At 52.9% G+C, this 13,567-nt stretch overlaps 2 protein-coding genes across 6 annotated transcripts in view; one reads left to right on the top strand and one right to left on the bottom strand.

Annotated features, from left to right (window-relative positions):
* SCFD2 (sec1 family domain containing 2) overlaps window positions 1–2,875 on the bottom strand; it is a 224,057-nt gene extending 221,182 nt beyond the window's left edge. Inside the window, exon 1 of the mRNA XM_009940592.2 lies at window positions 2,125–2,875. Within this exon, the coding sequence (XP_009938894.2) occupies window positions 2,125–2,869 (745 nt within the window). The 5' untranslated portion in view covers window positions 2,870–2,875. The remainder of the gene's footprint in view (window positions 1–2,124) is intronic.
* Window positions 2,876–9,777: 6,902 nt separating this feature from the next.
* Window positions 9,778–13,567, top strand: part of FIP1L1 (factor interacting with PAPOLA and CPSF1) — a 46,169-nt gene continuing 42,379 nt past the window's right edge. For 4 of the 5 annotated variants that reach the window (XM_075421997.1, XM_075421996.1, XM_075421995.1 and 1 more), the window contains exons 1-3: window positions 9,779–9,934; window positions 10,576–10,615; window positions 13,004–13,061. In XM_075421997.1, coding sequence (XP_075278112.1) covers window positions 9,853–9,934; window positions 10,576–10,615; window positions 13,004–13,061 — 180 coding nt within the window. In that variant the 5' untranslated portion in view covers window positions 9,779–9,852. Of the gene's footprint in view, window positions 9,935–10,575; window positions 10,616–13,003; window positions 13,062–13,567 lie in introns of all 5 variants that reach the window. The other variant, XM_075421994.1, reaches the window with a different exon arrangement.

The following is a 13,567-nucleotide window of genomic DNA, read 5'->3' as shown; positions in this document are numbered from 1 at the left end:
TTTACACTACTGACTGCAAATACACATCATTGTTCAAAAAAAACAAAACCCCAGTGGCCCAGCTGCCAACACCAAGCTGCAAACTTGCGGATAGGAAGCTTCAGCTTTTACAAGGTGTAAGGCTGAAATTCAACAGACTCACCCACCTGAAGGCCAAACAGTGAAGTCAGAAGTAGGGGGCCAGGGCAGAAAGTACCTAAAAGGCTGAATGCACCTAAGAAAATTAAGGTTTTAGGTACAGCTTAATTCTGCCATTTCCCACTTCTTGCCGACTGATTTCACAACTTAAATGCTGTGCTTTTCGTGTGGTTTTTACTGTACAATTTCTAGCAAACCAACGAAGTAAATCTCACTGTCTGCCACTAAATTCAGGTCCATACAGTGCTTTACCTCTGAAATGGACTACATTTTTCTTACTTCAGTTTGCACTGTAGTTCATGGCAAGGGTATGGTACCATGTCCAACGAATTCTGGAGACATTTGGTGGTACCAAAAGAAGGGCTGCATGAAGGGATCTTGGTTTCAGTTACAGATACTGAAGAGAATATATTCCTAAAAAAATGAATACTTTAATTTCTCATCCTTATCCCAGGAGCTTTGATGCATCCCCTCCAAAGCTGCCCCACCACAGCCCTGATGCTTTGTCCAAAAAATCTTCACCTACTGAAGTATAAGATCCCAGATTTCACTTCCCAGACTGAAGCTGGTACCAACTATCTCTCTTCATGCCTCCCCAGCAGCCTCCTTGCCAGGCAGCTCCCCGTCACCCACAACACCCACTTCCTTTTCTTGTTTTCAATTCTACCCACCCGCCGAGATCACGAATCCTTGTCCCGTTTCACTGGTTCCCACCCCAAACAGGCACTCCTCTCACAGTTTCATCTCAAGGCTCTTCATCCAAGCCCACTCTCCTGCAGCCTTCCCAGCAATCTTCCCAGCCACAGCACTGCATTATCTGCCCAGATCCGCAGCTGCTCTTCAGCACAATGTTGACAGCTATGAAGCCTACAGCAGTGCACGGATGCACAAAGCCAGAATTAAGGAGAAAAAAAAAAAAAAGAAGAAAATGCAGAAACAGATGACCTGCAGGCACAACATTGTGTCAAGCACTTCCCATGGGTCACATGGTAAAATTACAACCAGAATTACTGACTATATGCAATGCAAATGGAACCAGGCCCACACACTGTATGTGTGACCAGGTCTATCAAAAACACGATGCAGTAAGTGAACGCAACCACTCCTGTATCAATTATTCTCCAAGTTTACCATTTCCTCTGAAAGATGGTTATTCTACAAGTGAGAGCCTGATACAAACTTTTTCCGGGTCACTGGCCCAGCACCTCGCTGGCGACTGGTTCAATCACTCTTTCCCTTTCTGCCCTTTTGGTATCACATCTTACCAGCCTAAAAGACTTTACCTCGCTTACCAAGCTTGCAGGGAGATTACAATACTAGACATTCTCCTTCTGACAGTTTCCCAGCAGGCTCTCACACCACTCCGTGCTCCTCAACTTTTGCACCTATTCTGCATTACTGGCAGTATGAAATTTACCATATGGTTCACTCTTACGCTCATTTCCTTCCCATAAAGTGTTGTATAAACAATCCTGTATTGGTTTCACTCAAAGGTAATGTTTTCCAAGTTAAACACACCAGCCATACACAATTGCTTCATTCAAAAAGTATAATGTACAGCATGTAATAAACCTAAACCTGCACAGAGACACTTTCAGGCATGCAGGTATTGTTGTCTATAGGTGTACATCTGGTTACACAGGCATAATGCTGGGGGTGGCAAGGAGTTACGCTGGGGAATGCTTCACAGTAATCCAAAAGGCACAGACTGAACCCTGCAAGACCTTTTCCTTCAAGCCTCAGGATGCCACATAGGCAGAGCCAAGGTCTCCAGTTTGGAGCAAAGTGACAGTGCCAGTAGCAAACCCTCGTGCTTCCAGCAGAGCTTTCTGCTTCGCTCTTGGTTTCTGTGAGCAAAAGAGCAAGGATATGTGAGCAACCACCACAGCCACGGTGTTACACATGCTCCCAGGCCATGAGGACACCCTGACGGGGTGTATGTGGGCCTGGAGGGACCACAGCCTCCGCCCGCGGTGGGTTTCTTACCGGCGAGGTCCAACGTCCTGTCCACGAAGACGACGGAGGCCTTGTTGGTGGCCGTCCTCCTCCGGTTCCTGGCCGGGGCGTAGCCGGCCAGCTCGGCGGCGATGACCCTGCTGAGGGTCCCCACGGCGAAGCTCTCCTCCCGCAACCCCAGCGCGGCGAATAGGGAGTCCAGGTCACCCACCAAGGCCCGCAGCTCCGCGGGCAGGGCGCCCGGCCCGACCTCGGCGGAGCCGGGCACCCCGAGGCCGAGCCCGGGCGGAAGGAGAGCCCCGGCGGCGGGCAGCAGGCAGAGCTCGGCCGAGACGGGCGCCAGGAGCGGCGGGCCCCTCCGCACCACCTCGGCCCGGCCGCCTTCCCCCATCCACCGCCTCAGCTTCTCCTCCAGCTCGGCCTCCCCGCCGCCTCCCTCCGCCTCCCCGCCGCACACCAGCACGCAGCGCCGCACCGCTCCCCGGCCCAGCAGCCCGCGCACCGCGGCGGCCGCGCCGCCCCGCAGGGCCCCGCTCACCACCACCACCGCGGCGCGGGCCTCTCCCGCCGCCGCCGCCTCCTCCTCCTCCTCAGAGGGCAGCGCCCGCACGGCCGCCGCCCCCGCCGCCAGCAGCTCGCCCGCCCCGCCGCCCCCCCAGTGCAGCGCTTCGGCGGACGCCGCGTCCAAGAAGACGGCGGCCCGGCGGGCCCGGGCGAACACGGGCTCCCAGGCCTGCCGGCACAGCCGCCTCAGCTCGGCGCCCGGCGCCGCCATGTTGGCGAGGCGGGGCTGGCAGGGAGCCGCAACGCGCCGTAACGTGCTGATGACGTGGCGGGCGCGGGTTGGCTGAGCGGCGGCAGGGGGGCGGGGCGGGGCGTGAGGGCGTCGACCCCTCAGCAGTGGCGGGAGCGGCGGCGGCGCGGGCGGTCGTGAGGGGAGGGAGCGGCCCGGGGCGGGCTGAAGGGGCCTGGGTGTCTCCGGCGGGGTTACCAACGTGGGTGAGGCCTTTCCTCCGGCCGAGCACCTTAGGGCCCAGCCCCGGCCTGTTCTCCCGCCCCGCCAGGCCCATTACACGGGTGCCTGTGGGAGAGGAGAGGGGCTTTCTGCTGGCGGTGCCGGAATTGTGGTAAACCTTCCAGCTTTTCTCTCGCCCGCGGGCTGTGTTGGCCTGTGGGTTTTGCGGGTCGTGGCCTTGCTGGGCTTGTCAATGACGTGCTCGGAGCCAGGCGAGGAGTTAACAGAGGGAGCAATTGACTTGTGCTTCTCTTATGACAGGATCACAGGATGGTGGGGGTTGGAAGGGCCCTCTGCGGGTCACCCTGCCCAACCCCCTGCCCAAGCAGGGTCACCCAGAGCAGGCTGCACAGCACCGCGTCCAGGCGGGTCTTGAATATCTCCAGAGAAGGACAGAAGAACAGGGGGACAGCCCACCATTGCAAATCAAGTCATCTCTGGGACGTGATGGAGGCTGCGCAGCCAGAGGTTGCTTAAACACTTGTCCCCCCTGAGCACACAGCAAGATGCCCGCTGCATAGGGCCCAGGCCCACTTGTGTTGACATAACATGCGGAGGGCTGCGAGGATGATGAGGGGACTGGAGCATCTCTCCTGCGAGGAAAGGCTGAGGGAGCTGGGCTTGTTTAGCCTGGAGAAGAGAAGGCTGAGAGGGGACCCAATAAATGCCTATAAATATCTGCAGAGTGGGTGTCAGGAGGAAGGGGCCAGACTTTTCAGTGGTGCCCAGCGACAGGATAAGGGGCAATGGGCACAAACTGAAGCAGAGGAAGCTCCAGCTGAACATGAGGAAGAACTTCTTCCCTCTGAGGGTGATGGAGCCCTGGCCCAGGCTGCCCAGGGAGGCTGTGGAGTCTCCTTCTCTGGAGATATTCCAGACCCACCTGGACGCGGTGCTGTGCAGCCTGCTCTGGGTGACCCTGCTTCGGCAGGGGGTTGGGCTGGGTGACCCACAGAGGTCCCTGCCAACCCCAAACATTCTGTCATTCTGTGACTTTCCATGCCGAGAGCCAATCGACACACAATAATTCATTTAGTCCCACCTCATCAAAAGATTTTCAAACATATAAAAACTGGCACTTGAAAACTCTCTTTGGGGAGGAGGAGCCAAGCGAGAAGTTCACCTGATGGACGGGTCGATGGGCCTGAACCTCTCTTCCACCTCCCCAAGAAGGGACACCTTTTTGGTAAGAGTCGCGCCTCTGACTTTGTCAGACATATGCCCGGGAACACATGGTTAACTAAAGTGCCAAACTATTACCTTGAGCTCAACTTTTGCAGACAGTGCATTTATCAATGGCAATCCCAAATCTGTGATACCTGTCACTTGAATGAATTACCTGTTGTGAATAAATTACCTGTTGTTTCAACTTTGTGGAACTGTTTCAGTGAAAGTCCTTGGAGAGGCTCTGACAGGACAACGTTGGATCTGATAAGTGGCTACACACTTAACCCTTTAGACATAAACCGTCAACCAAGTCTGGGACTAGGAGTAGATCCAGCTGCTCCTAGACTCCTTTCTCAGAGAGAGTTTGGAATGCAAGGGGGTTTGCTCTGAACCTCGTGACTCAACAGGAGGGCTTTCCTTTTGCTGCTTATCAGACTCCTTTACCCCTTCTAACGTGACAGGTTTGGACGGCTGTACTCTTTGCTGGATAAAGAACTGGCTGAATGGCCAAGTCCAGAGAGGGGTGGTGAATGGAGTTAAACCCAGCTGGTGGCCGGTCACGAGTGGTGTTCCACAGGGCTCAGTTTTGGGTCCCGTCTTGTTGAACATCTTTATCAACGATCTGGATGAGGGGATTCAGTGCTCCTCAGTAAGTTTGCAGATGACACCAAGCTGGGTGGGAGTGTCCATCTGCTGGAGGGTAGGAAGGTTCTGCAGAGGGATCTGGACAGGCTGGATCAATGGGCCGAGGCCAGCTGTATGAAGTTCAACAAGGCCAAGTGCCAGGTCCTGCCCTTGGGTCACACCAACCCCATGCAGCCCTCCAGGCCTGGGGAGGAGCGGCTGGAGAGCTGCCCAGTGGAAAAGGACCTGGGGTGCTGGTGGGCAGCTGGCTGAACATGAGCCAGCAGTGTGCCCAGGTGGCCAAGAAGGCCAACGGCATCCTGGCTTGGATCAGGAATGGTGTGGCCAGCAGGAGCAGGGAGGGGATCGTGCCCCTGTACTGGGCACTGGTGAGGCTGCACCTCGAGTGCTGTGTTCAGCTTTGGGCCCCTCACTCCAAGAAGGACATTGAGGGGCTGGAGCGTGTCCAGAGAAGGGCAGCGAGGCTGGGGAGGGGTCTGGAGAACAAGTCTGATGAGGAGCGGCTGAGGGAGCTGGGGCTGTTCAGTCTGGAGAAGAGGAGGCTGAGGGGACACCTTCTCACTCTCTACAACTACCTGAGAGGAGGTTGTAGTGAGGTGGGTGTTGGTCTCTTCTCCCAAGTAACTAGTGATAGGACGAGAGGCAATGGCCTCAAGCTGCATCAGGGGAGGTTTAGGTTGGATATTAGGGAAAGTTTCTTCATGGAAAGAGTGGTCAGGCATTGGACCAGGCTGCCCAGGGAAGTGGTGAAGTCGCCATGCCTGGAGGGGTTCAAAAAACATGTAGGTATGGCACTTGGGGACATGGTTTAGCAGGCGTGGGGGTGTTGGGTTGCCAGTTGGACTTGATGATCTTAGAGGTCTTTTCTAACCTATGATTCTACGATACTATGATTTTCTATGCTTTTCTCACTTCACATCTGTGAGTGCTGCATTAACAACTACACAATTCATTAGAAAATTTAAGTACCAACAACTGTCAGAACAAGTTTTGACCAGTTGTGTGTAGAAATGGAGTCTTTGGTGTCTCGAGATGTTTGTGGAAGCTAAAAGAGGGACCCCTCTTTCGCAGCAGGACAGCTTGTGAAAAATGAGACCAGAGGGCTTGACTGTGTTGTAAACGCATCACAACTCGGTGGGGGAAGGTGTGTCATTGAATTGCCTACGTGGAGAACCTCCTTTTAAAGCTTCCTGCATGGCATGGCGTTCACGTGAACAAGCTGCCTTCTCAAAAGGCATTTTCCTTCCCCGAAATTAAATCTTTGGGAGTTGTATACAGATCATGAATTACGTGGTGTAATTGGGTAGGCTTCCATCATGCAAATTCCATTTTCTCTACCTATAGCATGGAGTCAGCGAAGGGGTTTTTCACCCAAAACATTCCTAGACGCTTGTTTGTAATAAAACAAATCTGTGCTGTAGTACCTCTGCCTGGGTATCAGTATCTCCATTTTCATTCCTGTTTTGGTTACTTGGCAATTTACCACACTTCTGGCCGACGTTGGAGGACACGGTAGAACTCCAGTAGTTCCCTTTGACTGCAGACCCAGGGAAGGAGAAAGAAAATACTTTTGTGGAAGAAAGAAAATACTTTTGCGGAAATCACCATAAATTGAAATCAGGAGTACGTGCAGAACATAAAATATCTTAAAATACATCAGCGCAGATCCTCAAATCGGTTTTCCTCGTAGAAACCTTTAAATAGATATCCCACTGAGCTGGTGGCCACGTGAAAATCCATCTTGAGCAGCTTGAACATCGGAAGCTGGCACAAGAAGGCTGAGAGCCGAGAATAGCTGCCGGCCTTTCCCTGCTCCCGGGGGGGTCTTTCCCTGCCTCTGGCTGGACAGAGCGGCTGCTCCGAACCCGTTCCCTGCTTTGCTTCCGAGGATGGAGTGGCTGGGCTGGACGGCATTTTAACTTCTGCCCTCGAAGACAGAAACTCCCGCCAGTCCCAGGGACCGTGCAGTTCCTCCTTGCTGCTGCGCGGAGGGAGAGCAGCAGCTGGGGCCTGAAAAAAAAGGCTTCTCCCAAGGCCCCGAGTAGCTGCGAGGCTGAGGACGGAAGGCGACCGCTTTGCGAGCTGCAGGGGGGTCTTAACTCGCGGGTTGCACTCCAGAAACCCACAATGAGATACCAAGTTTATGGGAACCCTTTATGCAATTCTTTTTCTAACACAGTAGTTGCAAATTTGCACGTGGGATAAAATAAGATGTAAAAAGCACTTAAATAATTTTGTACTTGAACCACTGTGCTTTAAACTGATTCACCTCACTTTGTCTTCTGGCTAGTAATGCTTTTTCTCACTGCTCGCATACGCAGAACTACTTGCCATCTATACAGCATTTATAAAGTAAAAAAGCTGTTTGTTTCTTGAAAAATCAGTTGCTGTTTTGACAATATGTCTGAAAAAAACCCACCAGCCTATTACAAATGGTAACTAAAGAGTTGGGACAAGCCGTAACACGTCCAGCTTTTGTCCATGGCACTCAAGCATAAAACAAAAGCTCAGAGATTCGTAATCTCCGAGGTAATTTGGTTTGAGCAGAGGCTAATTCTACTCGTGGTCAATGGCTCGATGTCTAAATGGATGCCAGTGACAAGTGGTGTCCCGCGGGGGTCCGTGCCGGGACCCGCGCTGTTTAACATTTTCAGCAATGACTCAGTGAGATCGAGCGCACCCTCAGCAAGTCTGCAGATGACAGCAAGCTGAGCGGTGCAGTTGACACACCAGAAGGACAGGATGCCAGCCAGGGGGACCTGGACAAGCTCGGGAAGTGGGCCTGTGTGAACCTCATGAGGTTCAACAAGGCCGAGTGCAAAGTCCTGTGTCTGGGTCGGGGCAATCCTCGCTATCAAAGGCTGGGGTATGAGGGGTTTGAGAGCAGCCCTGCCGAGAAGGACTTGGGGGTGCTGGGGGATGACAAGCTGGACATGAGCCACCAATGTGTGCTCACAGCCCAGAAGGACAACCGTGTCCTGGGCTGCATCCCCAGCAGCGTGGGCACAGGGCGAGGGAGGGGATTCTGCCCCTGTGCCCTGCTCTTGTGAGACCCCACTTGGAGTCCTGCATCCAGCTCTGGAGCCCCCAACATAGGAAGGACATGGATGTGTTGGAGCAGGTCCAGAGGAGGCCACGAAGATGATCTGAGGGCTGGAGCACCTCTCCTACGAGGACAGGCTGAGGGAGCTGGGGCTGTTCAGCCTGGAGAAGAGAAGGCTGTGGGGAGACCTTAGAGCAGCTGCCAGTGCCTGAAGGGGCTACAGGAAGGATGGGGAAAATATTTTCCGCAGGGCTTGTTGCAACAGGACAAGGAGCAACGGCTTTAAACTACGGGAGGGGAGATGACATCCACAGCCTTTCCCTCATCCACTGGGCGGGTCAGAGAAGGAGATCAGGCTGGTCAAGCAGGACCTGCCTTTCACGAACCCACGCTGGCTGGGCCTGATCCCCTGGTTGTCCTTCACATGGCCGGTGAGATCAGGATGAATCGCTCCATAATATTCCCCGGCACCGAGGTCGTGCTGACAGGCCTGTAATTCCTGGGATCCTCCTGCTTGTAGATGGGCATCACACGGGTGATCCTCCAGTCACCTGGGACCTCCCCTGTTAGCCAGGACAGCTGATAGATGGAGGGTGGCTTGGCCAGCTCCTCCGCCAGCTCCCTCAGCACCCTTGGGTGGATCCTGTCTGGCTCCATGGACTTGTGTCCAGGTGGCACAGCAGGTCGTGAACTGCTTCCTCACGGATTATGGGAGGTTTGTTCCGCTCTTTTTCCCTATCTTCCAGCTGTGGGGGCTGACCACCCTGGGAATAACTGGTCTGGCTGTTATGGAGTGAAGCGAAGAAGGCACGAAGCACCTCAGCCTTTTGGCAAAACAGCTCGCCACTTCCCACCGCTTTTAAACCCGAGCGATGTCTTTGTGCGATTGCGGCTGCGCTCTGGGACGTCCACAGCACGAATGTTAAACTTCACAGAGTGAAAAGTAAAACCGGGCAATTTGTGGAGGGGGAAAAAAAGCAAAACAAAACCAAAAAACATCTGCAAAGAGTTGGCTGCGAGGGGACCTCATAAATGCTTATAAATATCTGCAGGGTGGGTGTCAGGAGGACGCAGCCAGACTCTTTCCAGTGGTGCCCAGCGACAGGACAAGGGGCAATGGGCACAAACTGGAGCAGAGGAAGCTCCAGCTGAACATGAGGAAGAACTTCTTCCCTCTGAGGGTGACGGAGCCCTGGCCCAGGCTGCCCAGGGAGGCTGTGGAGTCTCCTTCTCTGGAGATATTCCAGCCCCGCCTGGCCGCGGTGCTGTGCAGCCTGCTCTGGGTGACCCTGCTTGGGCAGGGGGTTGGGCTGGGTGACCCACAGAGGTCCCTGCCAACCCCGACCATTCCGTGGTTCTGTGATTTCTGTTAAACCTGCCACGCTCCCTCCGGCTGGGAGAGCGCCTGAGCGGGGAGCTAGCAGAGGGCTGGTCGGAGCAGCGGCAGCGTGCGCTCGGGGGACGGACGGGGATGGCCGAGAGCAGCGGAGACGCAGGGAAGGCGGCTCCGGCAGGCCCGGCCCAGGTGAGCTCCGGCCACGGAGCCGGGAGGGGGGGGGGGGAAGCGGCGGTGCCCCGGCCGCTCTCCCCCGCGGCCCCCCCCCCCCCCATGCCCGTGCCCGGGGCGCCGCGGGGCCGGGCCGGGCCCGCTTCCTGTGCGTGTCACTCACTGGCCGGGGGAGGGGAAGCGCCAGGCGGGCGGCGGTTCCTCCGCCGGCGGTACCGTTCCGCCCGGCTCCTCGCAGACTCCCCGGCCGCGGCCCCAGGCGCCGGCGGACGGGCCCGGAGCGGCTCGGCGGGTGCTGCCCGGCGGCGGGAGGCGGCGGAACCGCCGGGCCTGGAGCCGGGGAGGGGGGGGGCGGCCCTCGCGTCCCGCCGGGCGGCGGCCATGTCTACCGGCGAGGTGGAGCGGCTCTCGGCGGACCTCGGCGGGGCGGCCGGGGACGAGGAGGAGGAGTGGCTCTATGGCGGTACGGACCTTCCCAGACCCCCGGTCCCCGGTCCGCCGCCCCCGCTCGGCTGGGCCTCGGGAGTGGGTGCGGGAGGGGGTGCGGGGTGAATAGGCCGCGGCGTGCTCCGCCTCACCGCGCGGCCCGCTCCCGCCCGGCCGTTTAAAAGGGTCCCCGCCGCCCCCGCGGCTCCTCAGTCCCCTCCTCCCGGCCGGCCCCCCGCGCTGCCCACCCGGGGCTGCGTGGGCTTCCCCCCCTTTCCCCGCCCGGTCTCCCGGCCCCTCTCCCCGGGCCGCGCCGGGCCTCCGCGGCGGGAGGCCGGCATGGCGCTCCTGCCCCGCACCCCCCCCCCCACCTTACCCTTGGACGTATAAACTTTCTTTACGACTTTAGGGACTTTTTTTTGGTTTGTTTCGTTTTATTTTTGTACGTTGAAATCATAACGAAGCCTGTGAACTAAACCCTGTCGGCGTGGGGCACTGCGAGGGCTCCGGGGGCTGCGTCCTGGGCGTTGTGGAAAGGTCTCCAGGGTCGCTGGGTGGTAAACCGGAGGGTTGCCTAATATCGGCACGGCGAGGTGTCCATCAGGGTCTTTTTTTATATTTTATTTTTATTTAGACGGTTTTATTTTTAACTGCAGTGTTTCTTTTCTCTTGCGGTAGATGAGAATGAAGCGGAGAGGCCGGAGGAGGAAAAAGCTAGGTGAGTGTCTGGACAACCAGAGGCCTGCAGCGTGGCTGCGCAAGGGATTGTGTTCATCACGTTCTTATTCCCAGCTGCTCGCGAGTCCGTGGTGCCTGAACACACTCTGGTGTCGTTGAAGATCCTCTGAAGACAGTATGTCTGGTCTGCCAGGATGACTTGGCTCTTCTGTGAATCTTTTACCTGTGAAATTGGGACATTTGGTTATGAAATTTGCTTCGACTGGGCAGCAGTAGCCCCTCACAAAATGCCAACAGGTCTTTTATTTCTGTATTCGCTGTGCTTTGCAGTCATAGTGATGGATCAGGACTTCCCTTGTTCTAGATAATTAAGATATTAAAGGACAGTCTGCCTCCCAAAGAGCTCACAAAAAGAGGAGTACAAGGAAGCGCTGGGAGACTGCCAGCTCGTCTGATGTGCAGGTCACATAACGCATCTGCTTAGGGTTTTGGGGTTGTTTTTTCTTAGTAGTAAGAGAGCGTTTGAAAGAAATTTAGAAAAAGCTTTGGAAGTTCTTACGGGAGCCTCCTTGAGTTATGAGGAGCTGTCTCAGAGAAAGCACAAAGATGGTCCTGTGAAAATCTAGCTAAGTTGATGGAGGCTGGTAGGAAGGACTGACTGCAAGTGGGAATCAGCCTCTCGTAGTGAGTGAAAGAAGTCTCACAATTGATAAACCATGGAAATTGTTGATTGTCAAGATAAATTAAACAAGTAAAGGGGAAGCCACTGCAAGAAGACATGGGTTGTTATTTTCTGTAAATGCTTCCAGTCAACAGAGATTTTTTTCAATGAGAACTCTTGAATTTAGTTACCCTTGGTGGACTTCTCGTCTGTAAACTTGCTCAGTTGCTGTGTTGAACCGACGTCAACTTTTGACAGGCACAGTATGGTACAGCAGTGATGACCTCCACCACTTGACGACATACAGTATCATTTTGAAGCAGCTGCTAGGTGAACTTGATTTGATTCCCATTAGTTCTTGTAGTATAAGTAACAGAGTTGTTTCCTGTCACTGAACAGTTTTCTAGACCTCTGTTGCATTCGTCTTGAATCATCTCTTTTTCCACGACAAAGAATTCGAATTATGTATGCGCTCTTTATGTGGAAGCTATTCTGTATCAATTGGTCCCTTGTGTTCAGTTGCCTTTTCTTGACCTGGCACATTTCATCAGTGTTGCGTTTTGTTAAAGAAAATTATTTGCATGACAGCCGAAATGATCTGTAGAAACAGTGGTGTTTTACTCCAACAAACTCCAGCTTCTGCTGGTCAGTAGTGTCTAGCTTGGCGTTTGACTGCCTCAACACGGAGCTATGGACTGAGAAGCATAACAAACGGTAGCTTACGCATCTTATGAGTTGTGTTTGGGACTCTGGGAGCGTGGTGACAGTTCACCTGTTAGAAGTTTTGGTCTCTGGTCCCTCAGTTTTGACGTTCTTGGTATATATAAAAATGGTGAGGTTTTATTCAAGTTCTGTGACTAGTCTGTCATTTTACTGGGTGATGAAGTGAAATGGTCAGGCTTGAACCCTGGGTCATACCTGGGCTGGGTTGGGTTTTGGTGCAGCGCTCCTGAGTGGGTATTTTGCCAACAGAAAACAGGATCAGAATCATTCTATTCAATAAAAATTGGCAAATTTCACTCCATTTCACTCCATTTCAGAAATATCTTTTCAGTGAAAGAATATTGTTTCTAAATGGCTCCCTGCTTACTCTGCTATTTGTAGTGCAACATCCTAACAGTTCATGGAACTGGGGAAATTAAAATATTGCTGTGTAAGAACCAGCAGTAGGTAAGCCCAGTGAGACAACTTATTTGCATGGATTTGACAGTGCTGGTTGCTTTAGATGGACCAGTAGTTTTAAAATTTTTACAGTTCTCAGTCTGCAGTTAAAATATAATTTGGGTCATCATTGACTTGTACTTATTCCATATGGTAAAAGAAAGTTTCACGATGCAGATGTGGGAATTTTCATTCAGGGCAACATTACCTGTGGGTGTCTATATGTTTTTCCCATTATGTCTTTGAAAAGTGTCAGTCTGCTGGGGGGTGGGGGTGAAAGGTGTTATTCTCCCTTCATCTGTTATGAAAGATTTCACTTTGATTTCAAAAGAGGATCCAGGTGTAGTGCCTTATTCCTTTCAACTTTTCTGCAAACACCCAGTTAGTAGGATTTACGGTCGCTAAATATTATCCTGCTAAGATAAATTCATCTAGAAATTTTTAAAATAAATTATTATTGTTTTTAATTAATACATAAGATAGCTGGAACTTTAGTTCTTCTCTGGAATGGTGCAGCAGGGGTTTTTTCATCGTTGGCTGATAGGTGTGAAATAATATGTGCATAAATACCTAGTTTCATCTTTTCCTGTTTGTTTTTTTTTTAAGTGCTCCACCCCCACCTGGAGTCGAAGAGGAGGCTGCAGAAAATGGCGTTGTGAAAACGGTAGTTTTAAATGTGTTTTTGAAATAGTGCTTTAATTTGTTTTGGCTGATGGGGTATTTGCAATTTGGCTAGCACTTGTAATTAAATGAATTAATGTGTAAGTGTACGCCTTTGATTTTTTTTTTCTGAAAGGTGTTGGACACTATCTGCAGAAACTCTGTAGAAATTACTAAATTAGGAAATCCAATTTCCAGCTGCAGTCCACTTATAAAATCTAACTTACAGAAAATAAATTAATAGTACTTCCATTTTTTGGGGGAGGAAAGATGGTGCTTCAAGACAGCTGTCTTTTCTCAGCGACATCCCTTTCAAAACAATGCTCTTTATTTTTCCTCACTGACAGGAAAATAAACTCCCTTGGTCATTTTTCTTTTTTGAACGTGATAAACAATCCGCATTTGCAGAACTATGTGAAAATGTGGATCAGGAGGTGAGTTACAGGTGCCTTTCAGAGGCAACATAACAGACTTGTTTGGGGATAGTCTTCGGTGTTCCGTATGTCTCAG

This window comes from Opisthocomus hoazin, chromosome 5 (genome assembly GCF_030867145.1).
Source record: "Opisthocomus hoazin isolate bOpiHoa1 chromosome 5, bOpiHoa1.hap1, whole genome shotgun sequence".
Classification (NCBI taxonomy): domain Eukaryota; kingdom Metazoa; phylum Chordata; class Aves; order Opisthocomiformes; family Opisthocomidae; genus Opisthocomus; species Opisthocomus hoazin.
The sequence above is the reverse complement of the archived record's forward strand: the minus strand, read 5'-3'. Positions and strand labels throughout refer to the sequence as shown.